The sequence below is a fragment of the Crocodylus siamensis genome, chromosome 2 (genome assembly GCF_052110815.1).
Source record: "Crocodylus siamensis isolate JL-2025a chromosome 2, ASM5211081v1, whole genome shotgun sequence".
NCBI lineage: Eukaryota > Metazoa > Chordata > Crocodylia > Crocodylidae > Crocodylus > Crocodylus siamensis.
The window spans coordinates 124,835,316-124,862,533 of record NC_143396.1 but is presented as its reverse complement, the minus strand read 5'-3'; the positions used below and the strand labels follow the sequence as shown (position 1 = coordinate 124,862,533).

The following is a 27,218-nucleotide window of genomic DNA, read 5'->3' as shown; positions in this document are numbered from 1 at the left end:
TGTCCTACCTTAGGCTGTTTATGTAAAACTCCTGTGAACTTAAAAGATCCACTGTTCAGCTTCAGAGGTCAGGCTCTTAAGTGGTAGGCAGAATGATTGCATCAATGGCATAGGTGATCCACGAAGTTGCTGTCTATATCTGTTAAAGTTGTAAAGCACTTTGGACTCTTTGAGAACAGAGGCTAGGTGTTTGCTTCCTCCTCTTCTCCCCCCTGCTTTTGACCTTCACTCTCTTTAAGTTGAGGCAGGCCTTTCTTGTACTGCTTTTACTGTGACCTTGGTGTCTTGTTGAATGCTTTATGAATATATTTTTTTTATTCCTGTTGTAAATGCAATGACAGCTGTATAATATCTTTTTCTGGAACAGTGTAAAGAGTAACTTCCCAATTGCTAACTCAGTTGGCATTGTGTCCCATGGCAGTAGAGGTTACTTTATGACGCATCCTAAAAATATTTACATAAACCCGTATCAGGGTGATGTGAAACATATGACTGCCTTTTTTTAACTGCTTGTCAACATACAACCTAAGCAGAGACACTTTGAAGCACAGATTATTCAGTGCTGTGTCACCCCTTTTAAAGGTGGTGACTAATTTTAGTATCTTTACTCTTTTTTTATTTTATTTAGATGCAAGATTCTGGATTGGAAGAAAGAGCTGTGACACTTTGTATATCACTTCTTTATGCTCAGCATCTCAACGTCTTAATTTTGTCTTGTTGTCTTGATTACTACTGTTCTAAGTGTTTGTGTTTGTTATTTTTATGGGAAAAGGGTTAGTGTATGTCTGATGTGCTTGGGACCGGCAGCAAGGTTAATGTTATATGACTCAACATAGTACTGCCTGACAGAAGAAGACCCCCTTGATCCTGGCGATGTCACAGCAAAGGATTTATAGATTGATCAAGTAAGAGGCTGTAAAGTAGGGCTCAAGGGATTGGTCATTGTGAGAGGCTTTTCCTTTTGGAGGGGTTGTAGTTTTTCTTTAAATGGTAATTTTGCTTTTCTTATTCTAGCTGGTATGAGCTCATCTCAGGCAGCCAGGTAGCTAGCTAGATCCTCTGAAACTTTTTTTGGCCATGTATAAGTTACAGTGTCCACCCTTTCTCTGAAGTCTTGTCTCCTATCCATAGAATACCAGATTGACTATGGCCTGGGGTGGTATGGGTGCTTAGGGTGCACGGTTGTCGGCCTAGAAATTACTAGTTTGAGACCATAACAGAAGTGTTTATGGTGTAGCCTGTCAGATTCCAGTGAATCTGAATTCTGCTAAATACATTTCCACAAAGACACAAAAAAGGAAAGGAAAGTTTGAATATGTATACTTTCTATAGGAACTTGAAACATGAGCCATTTAAAATCTATTGCTTTCAGCTTTTTGAAGCATTTTTTTAATATTCAGTTTGACTTTGAGCTACAGTAAAATTACTGTGTCACTCCAGATTTTGAGGCTTGGGGAATATGAGTTCTGAATGAGACCTGATGTGCATTTAATGAATGAGAAGATAAAGATGTGGCTATAATATTGTTAAAAAGTCACTGAAATAAGCAGCAGAGTATTTTTCCTACTTTTGCCTTTGAAAGTTGGCTGGATTAAGAGGTTAATTGAATATATATGAGTCACAACTTTCTCTTTGCAGAGTTTAAATTTTAAACTTAATACATTTTTTTCCTGTTAGATATAACATTGAAATTCATTTGAATCTGGAAAGGATAGATTCTTAAGGAAGTGGGAGTAAGAAGTGCTCTTGCAAGCATTTTTAATGATCCAGGGAAGTTGTAGCATGGAGGATGTAGCCAGCTAAGAAAATATTTGCCCTTTTGCTAATCGCTGTTTTTTAAAGTCATGTTTGTTCTCTTAAAATTCCTGGAACAAATTTAAGAAGATGCTGCAAGCTGTTAGACAGCCCTGAACATGCTAGGATATATGAAATAAGGCTGAAATTGACCTTTCCTTTGCTAGGAGAGAAAATATTTAATGTTAATATCCCTTTTCCTTTTTTACAGTGTTGTGAAGTTTAACTAACATTTTCTACAAAATCTTAGAGGGTAAGGAGAGATGAATGCCGATCCCTACTTTATAGACATAAGTGCAGGCAGAGCCTGAAAAGTCACAAAGGGTGTTGGCAGATATTTTCATTGTGGAATTTTGTTGTGGAACAGAAACATTGCATATTGTGCTATGCTAGATGTTTGGGGAGCTGCTTCCCTTGATGGAAAAAGTGGTGCAGGAGCTTGCACAGCTGGTGCTCACCAGCTGAAGGAGCTAGAGAACTAAGATCTGTGGCTTAGTACAGGTAGCCAAAAATCCTGTGGCTGAATCAATTCAATCTTTGCAGGTTAGTCTAAGCTGCCTAGGTCAGCTTTTCTTAACCCATGGGTCGCAACCCAAAAGTAGATTGCAAAAATATACCAGCTTCGTGAACAAACTTTAAAAATAGATTCTCCTTTAAGAAAACAGGCTTTTCCCTTGCAAGCTGGCAGAGTCCAGCCTGTGAGGGGCTGCTTAGGGCCTTCCCATGCCTCATATACCGCCCCCCACCCAGTGCCCCACACATGAGGAGGCTAGGGCCTAGGGGTGGGGGCAGTGGGTCAGGAATGAGTAGCTCTGGGTTAAGGCTGGGCATTGATGTTTACAAATAGGTCCTGGTACAAAAACACTGGTCTAGATTAAACCAATAAGCGAGTGAAGAGACATTCATTTTTGATTCCAGAATGTAGCTACATGCCGTCAGTAGCCCAGGCCAGAAACTGGGGAGTGCTAAATCATGCATTCCTGCTTAGCTAGAGGAAACAGCTTGGGCCAAGGCAAGCCCGCCCACCCTGCAAAGGTGGAAAGGTGGTTTGCGGGGGAGGTGCAAAGCATCCTGGGATGCTGGGAGACTGTTAAGTTAACTTGAATCTGCAAGGGATCTGGGACAGAAGTTCGATAAACCGATTTTAACCTAAGTCAGTTACTAATACTATATCCATTCGTGTTTATATAATACTATATATAAACAATATCCATCCAGGTTTACCTTAAATTGGTTTTAGCCATTTTGAAAGTGGTTTATGGCACTGAACTTCTGTTGTGTAACAGATTTAAACTGTTTTCCAGTCACTTATACCAGTACGATAAATTCCTTAAGTGTCTGACATGTTAAAATGTGTTGCATGCAACTCCCATATAACTTGTAACAAATGTAACATGTGCCAGGGTCCAGAGGGAATAACTATTTGAGTCTTCTCTCTGTCCATGTGTAAGACAGGTGGGCCCATCCTGCCCTGTGCCACCTTTTTGGGCCCCTTGTCTGACAACGGTGAGCCATTTAGTGCAGAGGTGTGCAAAATGCGGCCTGGGGGCCAGATGTGGCCCTCGATGGCTTGCCACAACTAAGTAAGCGGCCCTCTGCCCAAAATAATTGCCTGCCCCTGACTTAGCGGTATCTGTTTATGGCTTTCTTAACCTTTAAATGAGGTTGCTTATCCTCACAACTGGAGACAAATGGAGTTGACAGCCCAGAATTGTCCTCTGAAGTCTAAAACTCTTCTGTAGTTGAAGTTGACCTAAATGTTGGTATCTTTAATTTCAGCTTTGACCACGTAGTACACCTTAGAATGATCTTTCTATACTGGAGTCATAAGTGGTAGATCAATATACTTTACCCGCCTTTTTAAAGTATTAAGAAACAAACACTTCTCCCGCAGGCTGTATGAATAACTGTTTTGCATAAGCAGTTTATAAATGTGTCTGATTGTCACCTGCATTTGGTTTGAATTAGATTTGCCAGCGTCATATGTCTTGCACTGCACACTTGACAATCATTAACTGTCCTTAAAAATTAAATACACATGAGGATGAAGCAACAGCACTACATTGTTTTTTTTCTTTTGAAGTGAATCTGTAAAAAAGGTGGGGGGAAAGAAGTGAGGAAAGAAATGGAAACATAGCCCTCTTAGTATGTGGTATTCATTCACCCATTTTTAGTACCCAGAATTGTCTCAGAGAAGAGCTTCAGGGGGCAGTTACTGGAATAGTTGGTATGTGCTAAGCATTTAGGTCTTCATCTCTTTTGGATGGTTGCTTCTGGATGTGGTGGGCATAGGTAGTAAAAAGATTTCAAGGATCATGAACAATATGAAACTTGTAATCTTTCCTGTATTTTCTTTCATGTATGGTGACCTAGGAAATAGAGGTGGTAGGTAGATAGTTCTCTCTCAGGCATATTCTTCCAGTAAAATATCATCCAAAAAAATCTGAAAAAAAAATTTGCTTTTTGCAGTATTGTAAAGGGCAGCTGTATCTGGAAGAATTTCAATGTGGCTGCTACCAGGTTAGAGGTTGCCCAGATTTTATATATTAAAGTATACCCAAAGCTATTAAGCCAGGGTATTTTACCAAAGTCCTTCAAATATAAGATGTCCGTGAATTTAAGGCTCTCCAACTTCTCTGAAAGCTGTAACTAAAAAAATCAACTAAAGACACACTTATAAGGATGCAGCCTCTTATGGTGCATATAGCAGACTTTTTTGTTTGTTTGATCTGTTGTGACTCTAAACATGCCCTGTATTTTAGATTTTTTTTTTTTCCCCTGAAGCGTCACTTGAAGAACATGGTATTATGTAACGAGTCTAATGGACACACAAAATACAGATTGAAGTTTATAGTTGTCATCAAGTACAGGGCAAACGTGAAATAATTTCCATTAATGGGTAATTTGAGTTTCTGGAATTCTGGTAACCAGAGGTAGTTCTAAAATGTGTTTTGGCAAGACAGTATGTAGACTGTGTTCATAATGTCACTAAATGGGATTGAGTTAGTTAAATTCTAGGGGAGAAATAGCCAGTTTTGGGTCCAATATTACAGCACTATCGAAGTCCTTCTTGGAATGAGTGATGTATTTGGTAGCTGTGTTGCTCTGAGACAAAAAGAAATGCAAAACTCTCAAACTCTTGGTTCAGAGATGATATCTTTTATTAGACCAACAAAGAAATTGCAAAATAAAATCCTTTCTTTGCAAGCTGTCAGGCACATGTGCCCTTCTTCAGGCTGAGGGGAAAGTAAAGATGGTAGAAGTCCCCATAGGTAGAAAATAAACATTTGCACAGAGGAAGCTGAACTCTCTGGGTCCATGAGAGTTCCTTTGTGTGAATTGTTCTTTGATGTGCAAATAAAGCAGAATTTCTTTCCTGGTGGTGTCAGATGACAGAAAGGTATAGCAATCTTTCTTTGTTGTTTAGCAGTGAAGTTTATAATTCCAAAATTGGTTAAAATTTGGCATGGAGTGCTGAAATGTTCTAATTAGAATGCATTGGAGCAGGCATCAGGCATGTGTATAGGTGCCCATAAAGACTAGGCAAGTTGGTAAAATTATATAGGAAGACTTTGCCCTTGGGTGTTTAAACCAAAGTCTTGCTAAATTAATGCTAGTACTCAAACTACTGAACCATCCTGCCATTCCTTTGGAAGGTTAGTTCAGGCAGGGGTTTGGCCTGTGTTAATGATAGAGCATCCCAAGAATGCCTCCAGATTTGCAAGTAGGCTGGAAAACCCAGAATGAATTTGTAGACTCTTATTATTTGATTGAAGGGACAGGTACTAAGGTAAAGGAAAACATGCTTATTCTAAAATAAACATTGTGGCTTCAAGCAAGTTTCAGAAAAAATAGCTGAACTTATCTGCCATAACTTATCACTTTTATTGATTGTTCAGCTGGTGCTCTCACAGAGTGGGTTACTAAGCCTTTCAAGCAGTTGTGTTTTCAATCTTGCTAAATGATCTGTCTGAGCATATTATTTCCCAGTGTTTAGAGAACTGTCTTTCTATATCTCTGCCTCATGAGCCATCCTCTGAAGGGCATCTAAAAAGAAGAGTGTTAACCTTCTGTAGTGTGGTAGTAGAACTAGGATGCTAATACAAATGAACATGAATTTTTTTTCAGTCTGCATACACAGGTCCCAGTCTTGCAAACACTTGCCCAGTGCCTAACTGTATGCATCTGATGAAGTCAATAGAACTAATTATTCATGTGCATGGAATTGTTCCTATGCTCAGATGTTCACAAGAACAGGGCCCTACAGATTAAGGATGTCAAAATAAAACAAGATTCCAACAAAAATGGTGAAATCATAGGTAGTTTTAAGCTATATACTTAAACAGGATTTTGAAATAAAGATTTCAGAAAATTTTTCATTGTAATGAATGTAACAATCTGTAAACAAACATGCATGCAATTTCTTTTAACATAATCTGGCAGATTTTGAGAATGGTATGTATTGCTGGCTATTTCTTTGGCTTGATTCTTAAAATAGACAAAACTGACATAAAACAGGCTTATAATATAATAGGTCTTGCACATTCCCAAACAAAACAGGCTTTTTTCTATAATGCTAGACCTCCTACAAAAAATAGATACTAGGAACATTCCAAAGAATAAGGCTGAAAAAGTGAAAAGTATGCAAGTAAGGTAGTAATAGAGTTCATAGCTTCTTTAAAAATGTTTATATGAAATTTAAACACCCAAACTGTCATTTGAATGGACTGGAGGGAGAATACTCTTAAAGAAAGTAAATAATGAACATCCTTGACATATTTTTACAAGGTTTTCATGCCCGAGATGCATCCATCTGCCTCCCCCCCCGCACCCTTCAAGTGCAAGCTGGGCAGACCCCAGACCAGAGCTCCCATCCCTGAAGACAGCATGGGGCGGGTAGGAAGTGGAGGAGGTGCTGGGCTGATGCAGCCCAGCCCTGCTCACCTACAGCGTCAAACAGAAGATAATAAAGGTGCTTCACTTTGGAGTGTCTTCAGAACCCTCATTAAATTAAATTAAATTAAATTTATTGCATGATTGGGCGCTTCTAATGCGCTCTGCAGTCGTGCACTTCTATCAGGGCATAGCTGTAGAGTGCTTTCAGGGGTTTAATTGCTTGACAAATATCACTTCTGTCAGAGTCCTCCCCCCCTTTAGAATTACACGTGTTTAATAATATGAAGGTTTTCCTCTTTACCGTATTTACTTGAAATTAAATTATCAAATGCTTTATTTAAACATTGGTGTTTTGTTTTGTTTTTAATCCTGCTTCTAGAAGTTTGGGAGAACAGATTCCATTTATTTACCATTACATCCTTTTTCTTTTTAAGTCATTCCTTTTTTTTCCTAATGCAGCAGGATCTTCATGAGCATGTTTCATGTGTTATGCTCACACATACTGGCTCGTTTATGCTCTCACCATAACTAAGAAGGGAAGGGTGGTTTAGAAAAACCCATAATTTGTGCACTGTCATCATTAACGAGGACAGAATGAACATCTACAGGCAAGGAATGTGCTTGTACTAGTTTTCTAGCCAACAAGGAGAACAAGAGATGATTGTCTGTAAGTCCCTTAAGTTCTATTTTTGGTTGCGTTATCTGTAACAGAGTGGGAGATAATTGGTATGCAGTAGGGTGTTGTTGAGACAGACAGTGAGTTTCAGTGACCTGTCTCTGCCTTCACCTGCTGTCTCCTTGAGCCAGGCACTCACTTTTCTGGGTGGAATTGTCAGAAGTGCTCAGCTTTGGTCAGTATGACTTAGGCTAGGTAGAGACATTCAAAAAGCCTGAGGCAGAATTGATTTAAGTTGCACAGTTTTCAGTAAGTGGTATAGTTTAGGTTAGTAGTGAACAGAACACACATTCACCCTTTGGCGAGGGGGACAAAAGTTAGACTGTGTTCCACCATTTTTAAATCAGTCTATGTGCCAAACTTCTGTACTATTAAGGGTATAGATTGGTTTTGTGTGCCAAACTTCTATTCTGTTATGGGTATAGACGAGTTTCTGATCACTTATACTGGTAAAAGTGTAATGTTTGTGCCTAGCCATAGTGGCGAGCACATTGGCCTGAGCACAGTTGATTTAGGTTCTGTTCTTTGTCCTGCTGCTGATCTGCTTGGGAAATCTAGGGTGAATTGCTGCTTCTTTCTGATCCAGTTTCTTGTCTGTAAAATGGGGGGATATTGATATTTACTTACTTGGTCAGTAGATCTAAAAGCACTTTACCCACCTTTTTATATAGTACTTGGTATAAATATGACTGATGGTCTAACTCTGTTCTACATAAATCTTTCAAAAGCAATCTGCCTCCATTTTCCTTTCTTTTGTAAAGCACTTTTAAGAAATACAAATGAACCCTTTGATAGTTTAGTGCATATAGTGTATAGAGAAACATTGAAAGTTAAGGGATTTTTGTCCATCAAACTACATAAAGTATGGTGGGATAAGGTAAGATGATAGTTTGCTGACGTACATTCTGTGACTTTATAGAGATTATGCAGAGTTCATAGCAAGAAAAATGTGGCTATCTAGGTTCAGTCAGTAACAATATGGCACCTCTTTGTTTTCACTGCATTTTCCCCTAGCTGTTTACCAAAAAAGAAAGACATTGTAAGTAGGGTTAAATATTTTAAATGGCCTCATGGGCTGGTTGTAACACATTTTACCAATGCTGTTCTTTTGTTGGATCTGCTGCAGTTTCTGATGTGGCAGTCATTTATTTCTGTTTAAAATACCTGCTTTCAACAGTAAAGAAGAAACATTGTGACTTTTTTTTTTTAAAGGAAAGGGGACTTTTTACATAGTTAGGAATCCAGCAGGGTAGGTTGTTTTAACCAGTGTGTTTTATAGTTGCCCATAAATTAAAAGAAGAGGGGTATGAAAAAAAGATAGTATGCATAAATTAGAGTATTATTTACAGAAAAAGACTGTCATTTTCCTCGAAAGTTCCTTAGATCTAATGTGTTCTTTTCATTCAGAGTTACAACTTGCTCTAACTTCATGAAGCAGTCCTTGCTGGGGGGCATCTACAAGTGCACTTTCCTGCTGAGTAGACTATTGGCTCCACAGTAAAGCGTCACAATTTACATATCCGCTGATATTAGGGGACAGTAAATTTTAATTCATTCCACCACAGGCCTTCTGGTGGAGTCATTGTGCTGCAAACAGGACTAGAACTTGCTTCCAGCCCTGGGCTATTCTGCTCTGGCTCGAAGTGCTGCTGACCCAGGCGCATGTGTAGACACTGTGCCTGGGAGCAGTATACTCCAGCATAAACTGCTCCGGAGTTTATCACGTCACATTAATTGTGTGTGTAGATGCACCCACTGTGTCTATGTAAGCTGTAAAAGCAATAAGCTGTAAAGCATGGTTAAAACCCAGTTCTTTTATTTTGTAACTTTATATTCAGTAAACACAGAAATAAAGGTCTAGTACAGGAAGAAGTGATACTCCCACTGTACTCTGCACTGATAAGACCACAGTTGGAGTTTACTGCATCCAGTTTTGGGTGCTGAACTTTAACAAGGACCTGGGAAAAGTTGAGAGGGTCCAGAAAAGAGCCACCTGTATGATCAGGGACTTGCAAGGCAAGCCATATTAGAAAAGGCTGAGGGACGTGGGCCTAAAGAAGAGAAGGTGGAGAGGGGACTTGATAGCAGTTAGCTGCTATCAAGGAATGCATCAGGAGCTTGGTGAATAACTAACTGTTCACTAGGGCACCCCCAGGGAAGACCATGACCAATGGATACAAACTCCTGGAAGGTCACTTTAGGCTTAATACCAGGAAAAACTCTTTTGCAGTCAGGGTGTCCAGACCATGAAATAAACTCCCTCCAGAGGTGGTCCAGTCACCTACCCTGGAGGTTTTCAAGAGGAGAGTAGACAGCCACCTTGCTGGGGTCACTTAACTCCAGTTGTCTTCCTGCCTGGAGCAGGGAGTTAGACCCGATGATCTGCAAGGTCCCTTTCAGCCCCTAACAATCTATGAATGTACAAGAATTTCATGAGACTGAAGTTATTACCAGTTCTCACAGATACTGTAGAGCAGGAGTGTTTATAAAAATCTGGTCTGTGGGCCATATTCAGCCTTGACATTTGTGGATGTTTTCCTTCTTTCCAGTTTTATCGTGTTGATGTACAGTGAAGGGGAGATACCTCCTTAGATTTTCACTTCTGAGTTTGTTTGTTTTTTAAATCTATTTAACAAACCCAGAAGCTAGCTAGAATACTGTAACAAAACCACCCATTTTCAGGTAGCATAGGGAAATGCTCCTGTGGAGCTGCCCAGTATGTGTGTGCAGCTTGCCAAAATCTTGCAACCTTGGCCTGAATTTCAAACTGACGTGACCTAGAACCTGTTGCTCCCTGCCTTGCATTTATTGCAGTATTAAATGTTTCACACAGTACAAAAAATAGAAATTACCCATGCTGAGCACAAAAAAGAGTCGGGAGCATATTGTTTAAGAAGTCTACGGTTGCCACGTTCCCCAATTTGGGCATAATCCATGCACGGATTCTAGGCAGCCTGGGGAAAAGTGCCACAAAATAAGTGGTAGAACAAATGATGGTTTTCAACCCAGGCCAACAGAATTGGCTGCTTTTGCACTCCTGAAGTTTAGAGTAGGTTCCAGTTCACAAGATGACAATAAATTTCTGAAGGAAAACAGTCTGACTGGTGGGACTCATCGCATGACTGGGCGGTGAGTGTCAAGGGCTATAGGCTATACAGGAGGGACAGGATAGGAAGGAAAGGTGGAGGAGTAGCACTCTACATCAAGGAGGAATATACTTCCTCGTCAATTAGCAAGGGGGTAGAGCGGGGGCACTCTGAGGTGCTCTGGGTTAGAGTAAAAGGCAGTCCAGGGGATAGAGACTTAACGGTGGGAGTCTACTATAGACCTCCCAACCAGGGAGAAGAGCTCGACCAGGAATTCTTAGGTCAGCTCACAGAGGCAGTGAGGGCTAAGGATGTGGTCATCATGGGGGACCTGAACTTCCCAGACATCTGCTGGGAAGAGCAGTCAGCCAAGTCTGATCGCTCACGTCGGTTCTTAGCCAGAGTGCAGGACCTCCATCTAACCCAGGAGGTGCACAGCCCCACCAGGGGAGACGCCTTGTTGGACCTGGTGCTGGCCACGGGTGATGACCCGGTGAGGGGGCTGCGGGTGATGGGCCACCTGGGAGACAGTGATCATCGCTTGCTGGAATTCACCATCCAGCGTAAGGTGGCAAAGGGCTGCAGCAAGGCAACAGCCCTAGACTTTAGGAGGGCTGACTTCAACAAGCTAAGGAGGATCGTTGGGGAAGCGCTGAGGACCCAGAGGGGAAGGTAGCCAGATGTCTAAGGTGAGTGGTTGCTCCTTAAGGAGACGATCCTCCATGCCCAAAGGGAGGTAATCCCAACAAGGGTCAAAGGGAGCAGAAGGGCACATAAACCCCCATGGCTCGCTAGGAACATCCGGGAATGTCTCCTTGCTAAAAGGGAGGCATACACCCAATGAAGGGATGGGGTCATCACCAAGAAGGACTATGTTACAGTCGCCCGAGGATGTAGGGGGGCAGTCGGGAAGGCCAAGGCAGAGATGGAGATAGGACTAGCTTCCCGGATTAAGGACAATAAGAAGTCCTTCTTCAAATACATAGGGGGTAAAAAGAGGGTCCCGGGTAATGTGGGGCCCCTGCAGGACACGATGGGCAACTTAGTCGTCATGTCAGATGACAAAGCTAACATATTTAACGATTTCTTTGCCTCTGTCTTCCTAAGTAGGGACCAGTTCAGCCACCTCCCTGCTGGACCCCCCTCGGGCCCCGGGAGAGACACGCCTGGGCCAGGGGTTAGCGAGGAGTTAGTTAGGGTACTTCTGGAGAGGCTGGACGTGTTCAAGTCCGCTGGTCCGGACAATCTTCACCCTAGGGTTCTACAGGAACTGGCCGAGGTCATTGCGGGACCCCTGGCACGGCTCTATGAGCACTCGTGGTGCTCTGGTGAGGTGCCGGAGGACTGGAAGAGGGCCAATGTGGTCCCTATCTTCAAAAAGGGGGAAAAAAGAGGACCCGGGAAATTACAGGCCAGTTAGTCTTACCTCAATCCTGGGTAAGCTCTTTGAAAAAATTATCCTGGCACACATCCAGGAGGGCCTTGCGGGGGAATGCACGCTCAGGGGCAACCAATGTGGGTTCATCAGTGGCAGGTCTTGTCAGACCAACCTGGTGGCCTTTTACGATCAGGTCACCAAATCATTAGACGCAGGGGTTGCTGTGGATGTAGTCTTTCTGGACTTCCGGAAGGCTTTCGACACTGTCTCTCACCCTGTCCTCATCAAAAAGCTGGGAGACTGTGGTGTCGATGCCCACACGGTCAAATGGGTAGCCAACTGGTTAGAGGGCCGTACCCAGAGGGTGGTAGTGGATGGGTTCTTCTCGACCTGGAAGGACGTGGGCAGTGGGGTTCCGCAGGGCTCGGTCCTTGGGCCCGCACTGTTCAACATCTTCATCAGTGACTTGGATGAAGGGGTAGAAAGCACCCTGTTCAAGTTTGCTGATGACACTAAGATGTGGGGGGATGTGGGTACACTAGAAGGGTGCAATAGGCTACAAGCTGACCTTGACAGGTTGCAACGGTGGGCGGATGAGAATAGGATGGGGTTTAACACTGATAAGTGCAAGGTGTTGCACATGGTGAGGAAGAACCGGCACCACACTTACAGGTTGGGGAACTCCCCTCTTGCCAGCACGGAGATGGAAAAGGATCTTGGAGTCATCATTGACTCCACGATGAACATGGGCCGGCAGTGTGGGGAGGCAGTCAAGAAGGCCAACCGTACCCTGTCATGCATCTCGAGCAGGTCCAGGGAGGTGATCCTCCCCCTCTATGCGGCACTGGTCAGGCCGCAGCTGGAGTACTGCGTCCAGTTCTGGGCGCCACACTTCAAGAGGGACGTGGACGATATGGAAAGAGTCCAGAGGAGGGCCACTCGTATGATCAGGGGTCAGCAGGGCAAGCCTTATGAGGAGAGGCTACGGGACCTGAACCTGTTTAGCCTCCACAAGAGAAGGTTAAGGGTGGACCTTGTGGCCTGCTACAAACTGGTCAGGGGGGATCAGCAGGTATTGGGGGAGTCCCTGTTCCCCCGTGTGCTGCCAGGAGTGACCAGGAATAACGGTCACAAGCTGGCGGAGGGTAGGTTTAGATTAGATATTAGGAGGCGCTACTTCACAGTCAGGGCGGCTAGGGCCTGGAACCAGCTTCCAGGGGAAGTGGTGCAGGCTCCTAGCCTGGGGATTTTTAAAAGGAAGTTAGATAAGCACCTTGCCGGGGTCATCTGACCCCGGTGCTCTTTCCTGCCAAGGCAGGGGTCGGACTAGATGATCTACCTAGGTCCCTTCCGACTCTAGCTACTATGAAACTATGAAACTATGACTTCTTTTGGTTTTGCTTCCATGTCTACTAAAACTTTTCTCTACATCATTGCCCTGTCTCCTGTGTAGTATTTATATACCTCAAAGTATAAGACTTAGTTTCAAATGCCTTTAATCATTATTAAAAAAAAAAAAGTGAATGAGGTGAAACTCCTCCATGTAATACTTCTGTTGACCCATTGATTGTATGACAAAGATGCATCTTTCCATGCTGACAGATGAAAAATATACCCGGTGCATAAATGAAACACAACAAAACTTAAATGCTTATTAGAAAAATGTAGCTTAAATGCAAATCTGTAAAATTGGGGGCTGGTCTTGCAGACACTCGGTACAAGGCCTGGAGTCTGCTGAGAAATGAATGTGAATGGAAGTCCTTGTAATGGCCTGGAATAGAAGTAAGCAATCTTTGGATCAGACTTGGTGCTTATGGGTTGAATTAGTTGCACTCATTTGAAATGTAATACTTGCAGTAGTAAGAGCTGGTAGTAGTCGTTTATAGGACTAGATCCTTAAAGGACAGGGTGTTTAAATATCTATGAGGAATAAATTTTTTCTTAAACAGTATTCATTCAATTTACCAATATAAATTTATAGAGAAAAAAATGGGAAAATGTTCATTTATAAAATATTTTTAGTCAAGACTTCTAGTTTTTAAATGAAGTGGTGGAAAAAATATTTTCATTTTAAAGGGAATGCCATGGCATGTTATAGTTGAACTCCTAATTTCATAGGAAACACTTATGAGGATAGGCTTTCTTATTTGTGCATCATTGCTATTTATGTAAAGTATCATTCATAAACAGAGAGAACATCATAAAGTAGTTGGCTATAACACGATGCAGTTTTCCATAGTTTGAAACACAGAAGGTATTTTATAACAGATAAGGTTGGGGGGAAGTTAGATTTTTTTTTCTTCCTTTAAAAAATTTGACTACACAAATCATTCAGTTTGTACATGGGCAAGAAGGCACTGTTACATAGATCAGATTACCATGTAGAAATGCATTTTTAAATGAGACTATGAACCTTCTGTAGAGATGGGTCTCCCTTTTGAAAGTTCTGCCACCTTTTCTCCAAATATGAGTTCATAAGGGGTACATACTTTTATCTCCAGTGATCAGAGGGAGTGTAAATCCTTCTGCTAAATAGGTTACTTGAAGAAAGGGATCTCTGAAATGTGTATAGAACATAAGGCTTGAATACTGGGAAACAGAAAAATGAGTGGTTCCATTTATGAATGTTGCATTAGTGTAATGTTCCATTAACATAATCTGGTTTTACATTTTAAATTATAGTGGGAGAAACTGGAGCCAGACAATTGTGGAGAAGATATTTTTAACATTGTATTTTGGGAGATTAAAATAGCTTTGTATATATTGTTAGAAATGTCAAGTATAAGTCTAAGCTATTTTCTTGATGTATAATATAGGTGGTCCTCCCTGCCTGCCCCCACAGTGAACAATATCATACATACCACCACCGTTAACCTAAGTTTAAAAGTCCACAGTTCATATCCAGACTTTTTTTTCATTTCTTTTGGGGGGTAAGGGCAGAGGTCATTAAAATTTTCATGCTTGGAATGGGCTTAATTGGTTGCTGACATAAAATGGGCATGGTACCATTAACTTTTTTATTTGATTACAAAGAAAATTAAATTTTGCTTATAATAGGTGTGTCTGCACAAGACACTTTACTGTGAAGTAGCATAGTTTACTGGGCAGTAAGCATGTGCATCTACTCATGCATGTAGATTCATAGATTGTTAGGGGTTGGAAGGGACCTTGTAGATCAGTGAGTCCAGTCCCCCTGCACTAGGCAGAAAAAGATAACTTGACCCCAGTGAAGTAACTGTCCAGTCTCCTTTTGAAGCTTTCCAGGGTAGGTGACTGCACCATCGCTGGAGGGAGTTTCTTCCACAGTCTGGACACCCTGCCTGTGAAGGAGTTTTTCCTGGAAATGAGCCTGAAATGGCCTTCTGGGAGTTTGTATCCATTGCCCCTCGTCTTTCCCAAGGGTGCTGTGGTGAACAGCTGTTCACCAAGTTCCTGATGTACTCCCCTGATGTGTAGTGGTTATCCACTACCAAGTCTTCTCTCAGTCTTCTCTTCTGTTGGCTGAAGAGGCCCAAGTCCCTCAGCCTCTCCTCGTATGACTTATCTTGCAAGTCCCTGACCATACGGGTGGCTCTTCTCTGGACCCTCTCAACTTTTTTCCATGTCCTTGATGAAGTGCGGGGCCCAGAACTGGACACAGTACTCCAGCTGTGGTCTCACCACTGCAGAGTACAGTGGGAGTATCACTTAACGTTAGTTTTGCATGAGATGCAATGGTTAATGCATGCCAGTGTATTGTTTGCCCTTCTGGCCACAGCATCGCGCTGCTGGCTCATGTTCATGCGGTGATCAGTCACTATCCCTAGGTCCCTTTTGGCTGTGGTGCAAGTTAAATGGTCGCCACCAAGCCTGTAGGTATATTGGGGATTGTTTGCCCCCAGATGGAGCACTGTACACTTCTGAGTGTTGAAGTTCACCTGGTTCCAGTCCGCCCAACTCTCCAGTCTGTCCAGGTCTGCCTGTATCTGCAACCTATCTTCTGCATGGCCATGCTCCCTCATAAGTTGGTGTCATCCGCAAACTGGGCCAGCAAGCCTTTTAGCCCCACTTCCAAATTCATGCTGACCACATAGTAAACCTTGCTGATCGTGAGTAAATTTGCTACCTGCAATGCAAGTAGCAAATTTTACTTGCAATTACTAACTGCACAGTAGTGCTCATGTAGACATCTGACTGGAAGGAATCTCCACCCAACCAGTGGCTCAGTGCTAACTGCTGTACCGGTAGATTGGGGCAGGGAGTGGGACCTGCCCCTCCCTTGCGGCCCTTTCCAAGTGCCTTGCCTGGATCAGTGAGCCAAGGCTGGGAGCTCCATGTTGCTGGGGCAAGGGGACACTGCTCCCTGCCTCTTGAGGACTGCCTGCTCCCAGAGTGGGGACAATGTCCCAGCCATGACCAGGGAGCCTAGAGCTCCCCCTGGTGGCAGCGGGAGCCCTTTGCAGGGCCCCAGGAAGTGAGAGCAGTTTGCTGCCATTAGCAGCAAATCTTCTCGCTGTTCCCTACATGTGTAGACACCTGCCTGGGAGCATTTACTCATGAGTAGTTTACTCACAAGTGAACTACTCCTGAATCTAAAGCATGTGTAGATACACCCAATATCATTTCTAGGGTAGAATTTAAGTATACATGAGATGCAGATTCTAATTTATACCCCATCATTCAAAAGGGCAATGGATCTTCCTTCAATTGACCATGTACTGACCACAATATGGTTAGAGGTCTTTGTAAAGTAATCGTTCAGTACAATGAAGGTGGACGTTAGAATTTATTTATGCAGAATTATGGCAAGTGCATTTATAAGCTAAGGTACAGTATTAGCTAGGCTTCCGTTTTGTATTTTGACAACAGTTTTGTTAATTTTGAAAAGGAAATACAATGTTATTTTAGTTGCATCAGTTTTAAGATGAAAGGGGTGGTATCCATTTCTGTTGCTGTGTTTGCATTTCTATTAGGAGATATGAAAACAAAGGAAATGAAGAGGAAGTGTTTTCAGTGATTTAGAGCATTATGTGACTCTACAGTACTTTCTCACAGATCATTCAAAGGGGAAAACCAACAAATGATCCTGACATGGCCTCTTTGAACTATAATTAGGGTTTTATTCCAAGTCTCAAATTCTTGTTTTGTAACCAGACATCCAAAACAAATAATCTGAAAGTAGGCATCGGATGGTTTGAAAGAGGTAGTGAGCACCTAACCTAGACTCCTGGTGAACTTTTTAGTATCGGGCCCGCCTTTGCCAGATATAATGATGATAATAAAAAATTACAATTTTCAGGCCCCCTCTCTGTTCAGGCCCCCAGCTGCTGCCTGGTTTGCCCATGCCTGTGTCCGACCCTGCCTATCAAGAACGTAAGAACTTTCATTTACCAAGTCAGATCATAAGTTTGTCTTGTCCAGTATCTTGTCTTGCAGTAACAGTGTGTGGATTCTGAGGGACAGGGCGTATCCAAAATCCTCTCACTCCTTGCTCCCCTCTTACTACAACTTCCAGCATTCAAAGGTTAAGCAAATTCTGATTCAGAGGCTGCATCCCTGTCTACCGTGTTCAGGACCTACTGATAGACTCCCCTCCATTAATTTGTCTGGTCTCTTTTGAACTGGGTTAATCTACCAGCCTCCACATCTTATGGCAAAGAGTTGCAAAAGTTAATTACAAGCTTTGTGAAAGAACTTCCTTTTGTTAGTTTTAAACCTGCTACCTAATAGTTTTGTATTGCGTGGCCTAGTTATACTCTTCTGAGACTTGTGTTTACTTTCTCTGCATCATTTACTATTTTGTAAGCCTCTAATGTCCATTCTCAAGAATCTCTCTTCTAAACTGAAAAGTCCTAGCCTGTTGTCACTGATTGGTTAATTGCCACCAGATGAAGAGGAATTGGCCTCTGTATAGCAAGTATCAGTTCAGTTGACTTTGGATAGGTGTCTGTATCACTGTGGTAACTGGTCTATGGTGTTTTTAAGGAGCCTAATTGTCCAGTGTTTAGGATGTTGGTCTGGGTCTCTGGAAATGTAACTTGAATCAGTGTTACAGACCTTTTGAGTAACTTCAAGCAAATGACCTCTTTCTGTATACAGTTCTGTGCTTCAGTTCCCTAGCTGCAGAACTAACAGTGTTGAACTTTCCTACCTCATGGACCTGTTGTGAAGATAAATGCATTGAATGAGGGCCATATAAAATAGTTGAAATCAGTTTGTGTCCCAGACATAAAAGAAGTATGTTAGTGAGGGGACACAGCATTGCTGCTGTGTGCATTAATTGTTCTGTACATAAATGTGTGTTTATGTTATGGTAACTCTCCCAATATCGTATTCATATCTTAAAGCAAAAAGGTTCTGCTTTGAAGAGTTGGAGTGTAGGGAAATACCTTCCTCCCTCCTCTCCCCCTCCCCACATCATACGTCAGGATCACACTGTTTCCTAAGTCTGGTTAAGTCATACCATTTTGAGTTTAGACCATATTAAGGGGCAGTGTGGAATACTATCACATTAGGCATTTTCTCCCTCAGCCTATGAAACACAGGGTCTTATGCCACATTTTTCACTATGTACTGAAGAGCTGAGGCAGAAACTTGAGGGAAGGAATAGGATTGTAGCCGTGCCTTTTTTGGGACACTGAAAAATTGTGGTCCCATTGCTTTCAGAATTGCCCAACTCTTTTATTAAGCAGGAGTAAAGCATTATGTGTATTCATTGAAAAAGTGTATATTTCTGTAAATTATGTAAATTGATGAAAGAAACAGATGAAATACCGTATCTGTGAAGCTTGGAACTATGCTGAAGAAATTGGAGGGAATGTATCTGAGGATGATCACAGTTGGTTGATCCTTGAAGATTCTCCAGCAGTGAATCTTGTACAGCTGTTGAGCATGTTGAATTCCAGCAACAGGTTTTATTATTTTTAATGGACAGATCTAGGAGAGCAAGACTTGCCTGCTTCCTTTCCTCCCTCCCATGTTGACTGTGTACAAGATGAGAGGATGTACAATCCTGTTGTAGATGAATCCAGAAACAGTTAATAGCAAACATTTAGTTTGTCATGTATTTGTTTTCTGTTACTTTATTGTCATAGTTTCTAGGGTCGGAAGGGACCTGAGCAGATCATTGAGTCCGACCCCCTGCCATGGCAGGAAAGAGTACTGGGGTCAAATGACCCCAGCAAGGTGTACATCTAACCTCCCCTTAAAGACCCCCAGGGTAGGAGCCAGCACCACTTCACTTGAAAGTTGGTTCCAGATCCTAGCCACCCTGACAGCAAAGTAACGCAGCTGCCAGCCAATTTCACAGGCATAGAAGCCATTTTCATGAGCAGAGCACAGCAGGCCCTTTCCCATGCCTCTGGCTGAGGGACCCTAGTGGTGGTGAAGATGAAGATTTCTGCCTACTGCCAAAGATCACAAGCTTCCACCTTCCTGGCAATCCACGTCTTCTTCCTTCTCTAGCAGTTCCTCTGACAGTCCTCCCTCCACAGTCCTAGAGGTCTCCTCCAGCATTGAATCAATGAAGTCTTCATGGCAGAGGATGTTTTGGAGCCTTGTCCCCTCCTCCTGTATCTCTCTTGTCTGCTTCCAGAGTGACACCACCAACAGGCACCCCTCGCATTGTAGGCACTCCCCCACCTAGCTGTCACTGGAAGGACCCTGCAAGCTGCAGTCTCCACCACACCAAACCAGGACCTGGGTGGAAGCCTCAATGGTGAACAGCCCTGCCTGGACACACACCTCACAGGCACAAGCAGAGGATGAGCTGGCAGTGGTGGTGCCTCTGGCATTGCAGTATCCTCCAGCCATTTCTCTGGATCTCTTAACCTGCCTCTATTTTCTTGCCTCTCTTTCCAAGCAGACCTTTCCTAGCAAACTCCCCAGTAAGCTGGCTTGTGTGCTGCTCTTTGGTCCTGAAACGGTCCCTTTTCCCTGCTAGCCTGCTTCCTCTCACCAAGCTTACTGTAAAGGAAAGTGTGAGAGAGTTTCTGGACAAACTCCCCCTCGCTCTGGGCTCTAGTTAAACAAGGGGCTTAAAGTATTGGTCTAACTGCTGGTTTTAGCTGCTTACATAGTACTTGGGGTCAGAAGGGACCTAAACAGATCATCAGGTCCGACCCCCCGGCCCTGGGCAGGAACGGGTGCCAGGGCCATATCACCCCAGCCAAATATCTGTCCAGCCCCAAGGTAGGAGAGAGTACCACCTCACTTGGGAGCCCATTCCAGAGCCTGGCAGCCCTAACTGTAAAGTGTAATGTCTCCTGATGTCCAGCCTGAACCTACTCTTTAACAATCTGTGGCCATTATTCCTAGTAACCCCGGGTGGTGCCCCGAGGAACAGAGCCTCCGCCAATTCCTGCTGGTCCCCCCCTGGGCAGAGTGATGCCGACTAGTTAAAGAAAGAAACTTATCTTAAAGGTTCTGTTTCAAAGAGGGGGAGGCAAACTGACTTGCCAGCTGCTTGCAAACTGCCCTGTTTGCTGCCTCTGGTCCCTCAGGAGTCTCCTTTTTTATTGTCTCCTGGGCCTGGACTGGATCCATCCCCTTGTTAGGGCTTTCATCCAACACAGGCTAGCGGCACTCCCAACTGCTCAGAGCACAGACCCAAAAACAACCCATCGAACAAACGCTCTGCAGGCCATGCATGCAGGCAGCCATGGCTCACTGACCTGCCCAGAGCAGGATCTGGTGCCAGGCTCCTCTTCCTTTTCCTCTTTGTCCCCTTGCTCCCAGCAAACTACCCTGTTTGCTCTTACAAAAATGCTTTCCTCTGCAAGTGGCATCACAGAGTGAAAACTAAGATGTAGCCCTGTGAAGCACACTCTTTTTGGGGGAGAGAGCATTTACAATTCAGAGTAACAAAGCATCTGTTTCCCTCTGTTAAGTCCCCTGTTTTTTGTTTTTTTTTTTTCCACCCCACAGACGCTGCTGATGGGAACTGGGGAAAAAACCAACCAGTGACAATCTGCCAGTATTGCTGCACTTACTGTGAAAAGGCCTAGGGTGGGAGCATGGGATGGAGGGTATTTTTCGTAATATATCTTGGTTTATTCATATTGATCTGCCTGTTATGAGGTTTGCAAGTTCTTCTCCCTCCTTAGTTCCCACTCTGAAGAGACCAAGTGGTATTTAAGTCAGCATCTTTTTTCAGGAAAAAAAGGAGGTTTGTGGGTCCTAAAAATAAATGCCACACAAAATAAGGGCTCGTGTGTGTGTGTGTTTGTGTGTTTGCACAAGCAGAAGTTTTAAGGTTTAATGGCTATAAAAATGACACCGTATAATGCTTTTAGACTGTAGAGAAAATTCACAAGTAGACTATTTTGATGGCCCTACTGTCAATAAGATGGGGATGGGAAAGAAAACATTGTGACATAGCAGATAAATCACATTTGTTTCATTAACTTAAAAATACAGTTTCTCAAGATTTTCAAAAATGTACCCATTTCAAATTGTTTGGAACAAAATAGGACAAGTGCCTTTTGAGTCTTGCTACAAATAATGAAACAAATTTTGTCACACAGGGTGTTGACAGACATGGAGAGGTGGGGAAATCCTTTACCGGGAGAGGAATCACCTGAGCCTGACCTGGCTCACCCAGTGTCTGTGTAGCCTGTGCACTTCAAGGGGACTTTTTGGCACTTTTATCTAATAGCTGATTCAAATAGCTGTTGAATAAAAGTGCCAAGCAGCCCTGCTGAAGCACATGTGCTATACAGATGCTGAGTGAGCCGGGTTAAGCTGATGCCTTTCTTTTGGGCATGTGCTGCACTTGGCGTGAGGGCATGCTAAGTTTGAAAGTTAAAACCATTGGTTTTTTTCCATGCCTCTAAGCACCATAACTTCCTAAACCTTAAATGTAATGCTGGAGGTTGCAAGTGGGAGAAGAAGGAAGAAACACTGGTCATATCCTGTTCACTTTGCCTTTCAGCATCCACTCTCTGCCACTGTGAAATGCAAGACACTGAGCAAGATGGACTTGCAGCCTGATGCAGTAAATGGCAGCTCTTACATTCTTACAAGTTTCAAGACATTTAGGGCACCTATACACATGCCCAGTCCCTGCTAATTAGCATGTCAGAGCAGACTCAATTAAGCTAATTGGCAGTCTACAGCAACATGTCACATGTATTCACCATCCCCGTGCTTCAAAATTGGTGGTGGGGGCGCTTTTAACTGAAGTGCATAGAAGCTTCATTAGAGCGGCTCCTGAGAAAGAGCTGCTCTAAATAAAGCACCCCTTCCCCCAGGGCACATGTAAAGACACCCTTAATAATTTGAAGATTAGGCTCAGAGCTGGACAGCAAATATACCCAGTTTTTCCATGTATATCTACAACAGATGGAAAAAAATATTTCTGTGAACTGAGGTGACAGGAAACTTGAACTAAGCAAGCCTTTGGGCAAATACAGTGAACAGGGCTGCCATTTAGCAGTTCAAAAAAGAATGAAGAGCAAAGAGCCTGATTTGGATGAGCCGAACTTTGATTCTCCATTCAAAGGGCCATATAGTAACAGGTGCCCTACAAAGGGAAAGTACTTGTGTTGACAAAATAGCTGAATGGATTTGTGTGTGGAGGGCTTGGTAGAGTTGGTTTAGTTAGCAGGCATGAAGATGTGGCTGTGCAAATTAATTCTAGGTGGTATTGCATCAGAGGCTATAATAGGCTTGCAGTCCCGACTTATTTCAACAGCTACCTTATTATACCATGAGTTGTTTTGCTTTTTTCCTAAGTAGTTTATTCTTTTCAACTATATTCTGTGATCCAGCAGTGGGAGAGACTGGCAACTCTACCTTCCATCTCAATGACATAGAATGCCATGCCTTTCATACTACTATCCATTAGGGCTGTGCGAAGCTTCAGGTCCTGATTTGATTTGGAGGCAATTTGGCCTGATTCGGTGGCTAAATCTCTCCATTTGAATCGAATTGGGGGACCAATAAAAAGGTCCAAATTGATTTGAAGCCTCCAAATTCTTCTGGAGAAAGATTCAGTGATTTTAGGCAGTCCCTGCTTGCTGATGCAGGGAAGTGGACCCAGGCTGTGTGACGGTAAGTAGGGGGCAGGAGGAGGGAGGGCTTGGAGGAAAGGGACCACAGGGGGGCCTCTGCTAGGCCCCATCCCCCACCTTGTCAATGGCTGCTCCACCTGGCCTCAGTATCCCAGCTCTTGAAAAAAGCCCTGCACTCACTGGCTGCTTTAGTGGCCGTTGGGGCTTCTGGGGGTTCGTGACGGTCCCCCCCCCCCCCCCCCCCCCCCCAAGCAATACAGGGCAGTGGAGTGCAATGGGAACTGCTGCCCCCCCCACCTGGCAGGAGCCAGTGTGTGGAGCTCTTTTTGTTTTTTTTTAAGAGCCAGGATACTGGGGTGAGGTGGGGCAGCCATTGACAGGGCTGGGAGAGTGGGTGGGGGATGGGGCCTGTTTGATTTGGAGGTAGCTGAATCTCCGAATCAGATTCAGCTGAATTGATTTGGAACAGTGATTCAAATCACTGAATCGAATCACTGTCCCATAAAACAAAAAAACCCCTAGAAGGTGAAGGGGGCAGATGGCAAAAAAAAGTTGATTAGACTATTGATATGTTTAAGTGTTGTAAGGGTTCTTGCATGCTTTGCTGGAATGATGCTGTTCTGTATCTCTCAGGGCTTGTTCCTAAGGAACTTCTTGCTCAGAGTTTCTGGCCCATCTCTAGGGCTAAGCAGGCTGTCTGTTTAAATTTATGGAGATGACTAAATTCTGTTCTGACCAGCACCCTGTCTGACACTGACAATATTCTTTTTGGTATAGGGTTGCATTGAGATTTAAGCCACTACAGAACTCTGTCCCCAGAACTTTGGTTCTCTCTTTTTTTTTTTTTTTTTAACTAGCTGTGAACAGCAGAATTACAAGTGTGGATTTCCACAGACATAATAGATATATTTAAACTTAAATATAAGCTGTCAGCTGCTCACGAAGTGGTATAATTATCAGCCCTTTCTTTAAGGACAGGCTCAATAGTAACCACCATTTTTATCTCTAATCACTACAATCAAATTAAACCAAATTAAAATTATTTGTTTGTTAAACTAAAGCTAACAGTCACTTGGTTTCTTTTGTGTCCTTTGACAAATATATGAGGTCAACTGGATTGATCCATAGAACATAGAATCTCTAACATTACTTTAATATTTCATTTATGCGTTGTCATGTTGCCAGCTGTAATAGATCCTCAATATGGTTTTATTATTTTGCAGATGATATAGGAACAGATCTCTGGGAAGGAGTGAGATTGGCTTCAAAGATCTGCTAACGGACCAGAGAAAACACAAAATGGACAATTTCTGCAGATTTTGTTAGAAGGCAAAAGTTAACTTAAACTGGACTTCAAGGAGTAAGATATTTTAAAAAGCATCAGAAAATTGGAAATCCTTGGTTTGGCTAAAAGTCTCAGGAGAATGGATACCATTGAGACAGCGAAGCTTGAAGAACACATGGAAGGTCAGAACAATGAGACTTCAAATGGCTATGCTCGACCTACGCTATCTGTCAGCGAAGAGAGCAAAAACGGCAATAGCAAACCAAAGGGTTTATCCAATGGCTTGCGGAAAAGCACAAAGAAGTATCCAGACTATATTCAGATTTCTATGCCTGCTGAATCTAGGAACAAATTTCCCTTGGAATGGTGGAAAACAGGCATTGCCTTTGTGTATGCTCTCTTCAATTTAATTCTAACGACTGTCATGATCACCGTAGTTCATGAGAGGGTACCTCCCAAGGAGCTCAGCCCTCCCTTGCCTGATAAGTTTTTTGATTATATTGATCGCGTGAATTGGGCTTTTTCTGTATCAGAAATAAATGGAATGATACTAGTTGGATTATGGATAATCCAGTGGCTGTTTCTTCGGTACAAGTAAGTATGTACATTTTCATCTGCTGCTGCCTGTTATCAGAGTTGCTTTGGCTTATCCCACTTTTTCTGTCTCATATTTTACCTGCCCCCTTTCTGCATGAAAGTCCCAGTGATTTCTCAGTTTGAGTACAACCTATAGAATTAGGCCCAAAATATTTAAAGAAAACTTAGAGCTAGATTCTGCAGCTGTGCCTAAGAATAGGGCTGGCAAGAGAAGAATTCAAGGTTTCAAATTTTTTGTTTTAGTCTGATATACCTGTCTAAATACTCCAGTCTGTACTCTTAGGGCAACGATAAAACCTCAGTCTCCCACATCTCTGAATGCCTTTATCACAAATTATTGCCGTAGTCCAGGGTGAATTTCCCTTTTGACCAGAAATTCTGTTCTAAACATGAGACATCTTTGTCTCTGAAAGATTTAGTTTTTGCAACTCTCCCCCGCCCATTAAAACAGCACTTTGTAATGAAGATTATGGGGGGAGGAGATTTCTTAAAAAAATCAGCAAGATATGGTTACCAGCTTCTGAAGAAGAAAATGCACAGTTCATTCATTGGCACTATAATGGATGTTCAAACTAATTATATTTGAGAGAATAATCAGCTTCCTTCCTACAGTTTCTGAAATAGTTTAAAACAAAGTTAATTAGCTTTGGGACTGAAAATGAAAATATCATCATAAAATAATTATTAAGCAAAATTTAAATGGTAGATATTTATATACTAAAGCAATAAACAAGGTTTGAACATAGTTACAGTTCATTAGTTGCAGTAGTTTCTTTACCTCTCTCAATAACAAACATTTCTGGGTGCTGAAAACTTTAATCCAAAAATAATGTTTGCCCCAAGTATCAGAAGTTTGGGAACCATTGACTTAGTGACAGCAGAAGTGGAATGGTAACTTTTTATATGCACTAAAACTGTTTTCACACATGGTTTAGATCACACATAAAAATAAATTTTCATAGAGTGTGATTTAATGAGGCTTTACCAGGGCTTGATCATATTTTGGACTGTATCCCCCTCTTCTCACAAGAGACTAATTACATCCTAAAGTCATGGTTTTTCTCCCTATTTTCAGGTCAATAGTGGGACGCAGGTTCTTTTTTATAATAGGAACATTGTACCTGTACCGTTGTATTACCATGTACGTTACCACCCTACCTGTGCCTGGGATGCATTTTCAATGTGCTCCAAAGGTAAGAAACTTTAGCATTGGTTAAAGTGTTAAACCAAAGTCTTTTAAAGTTAATATTTTCATCACATGCTGTATAATACTCTTCAAGGAAAAGCACAGATGTATATTATTGTAATTATTAGGTCTGTCTCTTTTGTATTTTGAGACATTGTCTGGCAAGATCTGATGAGCAGGGAGCATCTTTCTGTAGTGGATGGTACTAGTAAGCATTACAGAGGGGGCTATAGCAGAAGCACTCACATCACAACCTCTGTCAAGTAATACCAATGAATTCTGCTAAAACTCCAAAGCACAAGCAGTGGCCAGCAGGATAAAATGATCGAGACCATAGGCACTAACTTTGTTTTTTGCTGGTGGGTGCTTGCAGATGTAGAAAAAGAGTAAAGTGGTGTTGAGCCCTGCGCATGCTCAGAAGGGGCAGCACGTTACTTCAGCCTGGCTCTTCAGAGTCTGTAAAGACTGGGTGCTTTCGTGGGGCTTTTTATTTAATAGCTGATTGAATCAGCCTTAGTTAAGTGCCAAAAAGCCCTGCTGAAGCACCTTATCTTTACAGATGCTGCAGAGCCAGGTTAAAGAAACACATTTCTGCTTCCAGTCCAGCGTAGTTTTTGGTTTTTGTTTGTTTTTAACATCTGCAAGTGACTCCATGGGTGTTGAGCACCTGATCGTTTGTTTTTTTTTTGTTTGTTTTGGGGTTTTTTTGGTGGGTGCTTGAGCCCCAGAGCTCCCACAGAGTCAGTGCCTGTGATCGAGACAAATTGAAGATGCGAGACACCCACTATATGATCATCCAGCAGCATACAAAAATCTGAAGTCATGCAGGAGCTTCCTCACAAACCCCCAACCTCTCAATGACACATCCAAAGAGATAGGACAGATGTGGAACAAGACACTGAAGAAAATTCCTGACAGCAGAAAACTAGACATTCCAGCAGCTGAGTCCTTCCCCCAGGGGCTAACAAAGGCAAAGGTGGTGATGTCTTAATTACCTACATACTGGAGTTGGACTCTCCCAAGGAACTAACGAACAGATGGGGCTATAACATTGGTTCAACCACTTGTGACTGCAGCACAGAGCCTCAAATTCTGCAACATCTTCTGCAGTACCTGCTGCTTGAAGACATGTGTACAATGAAAGCCCTCACAGAGTACAATAAACTAGCACAAAAGTGTGTAACAAAATGGATAATTGTGGTGTTGAGACACAAGAAGAAGCAGTAGCACTACAGAGGATTTAAATTTTTTTTTTCTGGTTTATATGAGTAAATGTGCATTAGGCTTATTCCACTCTAGAATAATCGTACATTTTAACCTCATATCTTC

General features: G+C 42.6%; 1 protein-coding gene across 6 annotated transcripts in view; it reads left to right on the top strand.

The window, feature by feature from the left end:
• Nucleotides 1–27,218, top strand: part of SGMS2 (sphingomyelin synthase 2) — a 138,863-nt gene that overhangs the window by 100,136 nt on the left and 11,509 nt on the right. For all 6 annotated transcript variants that reach the window (XM_090036739.1, XM_090036740.1, XM_090036741.1 and 3 more), the window contains 2 exons: nt 24,045–24,700; nt 25,779–25,896. In XM_090036739.1, the coding sequence (XP_089892865.1) occupies nt 24,246–24,700; nt 25,779–25,896 (573 nt within the window). In that variant the 5' untranslated portion in view covers nt 24,045–24,245. The remainder of the gene's footprint in view (nt 1–24,044; nt 24,701–25,778; nt 25,897–27,218) is intronic.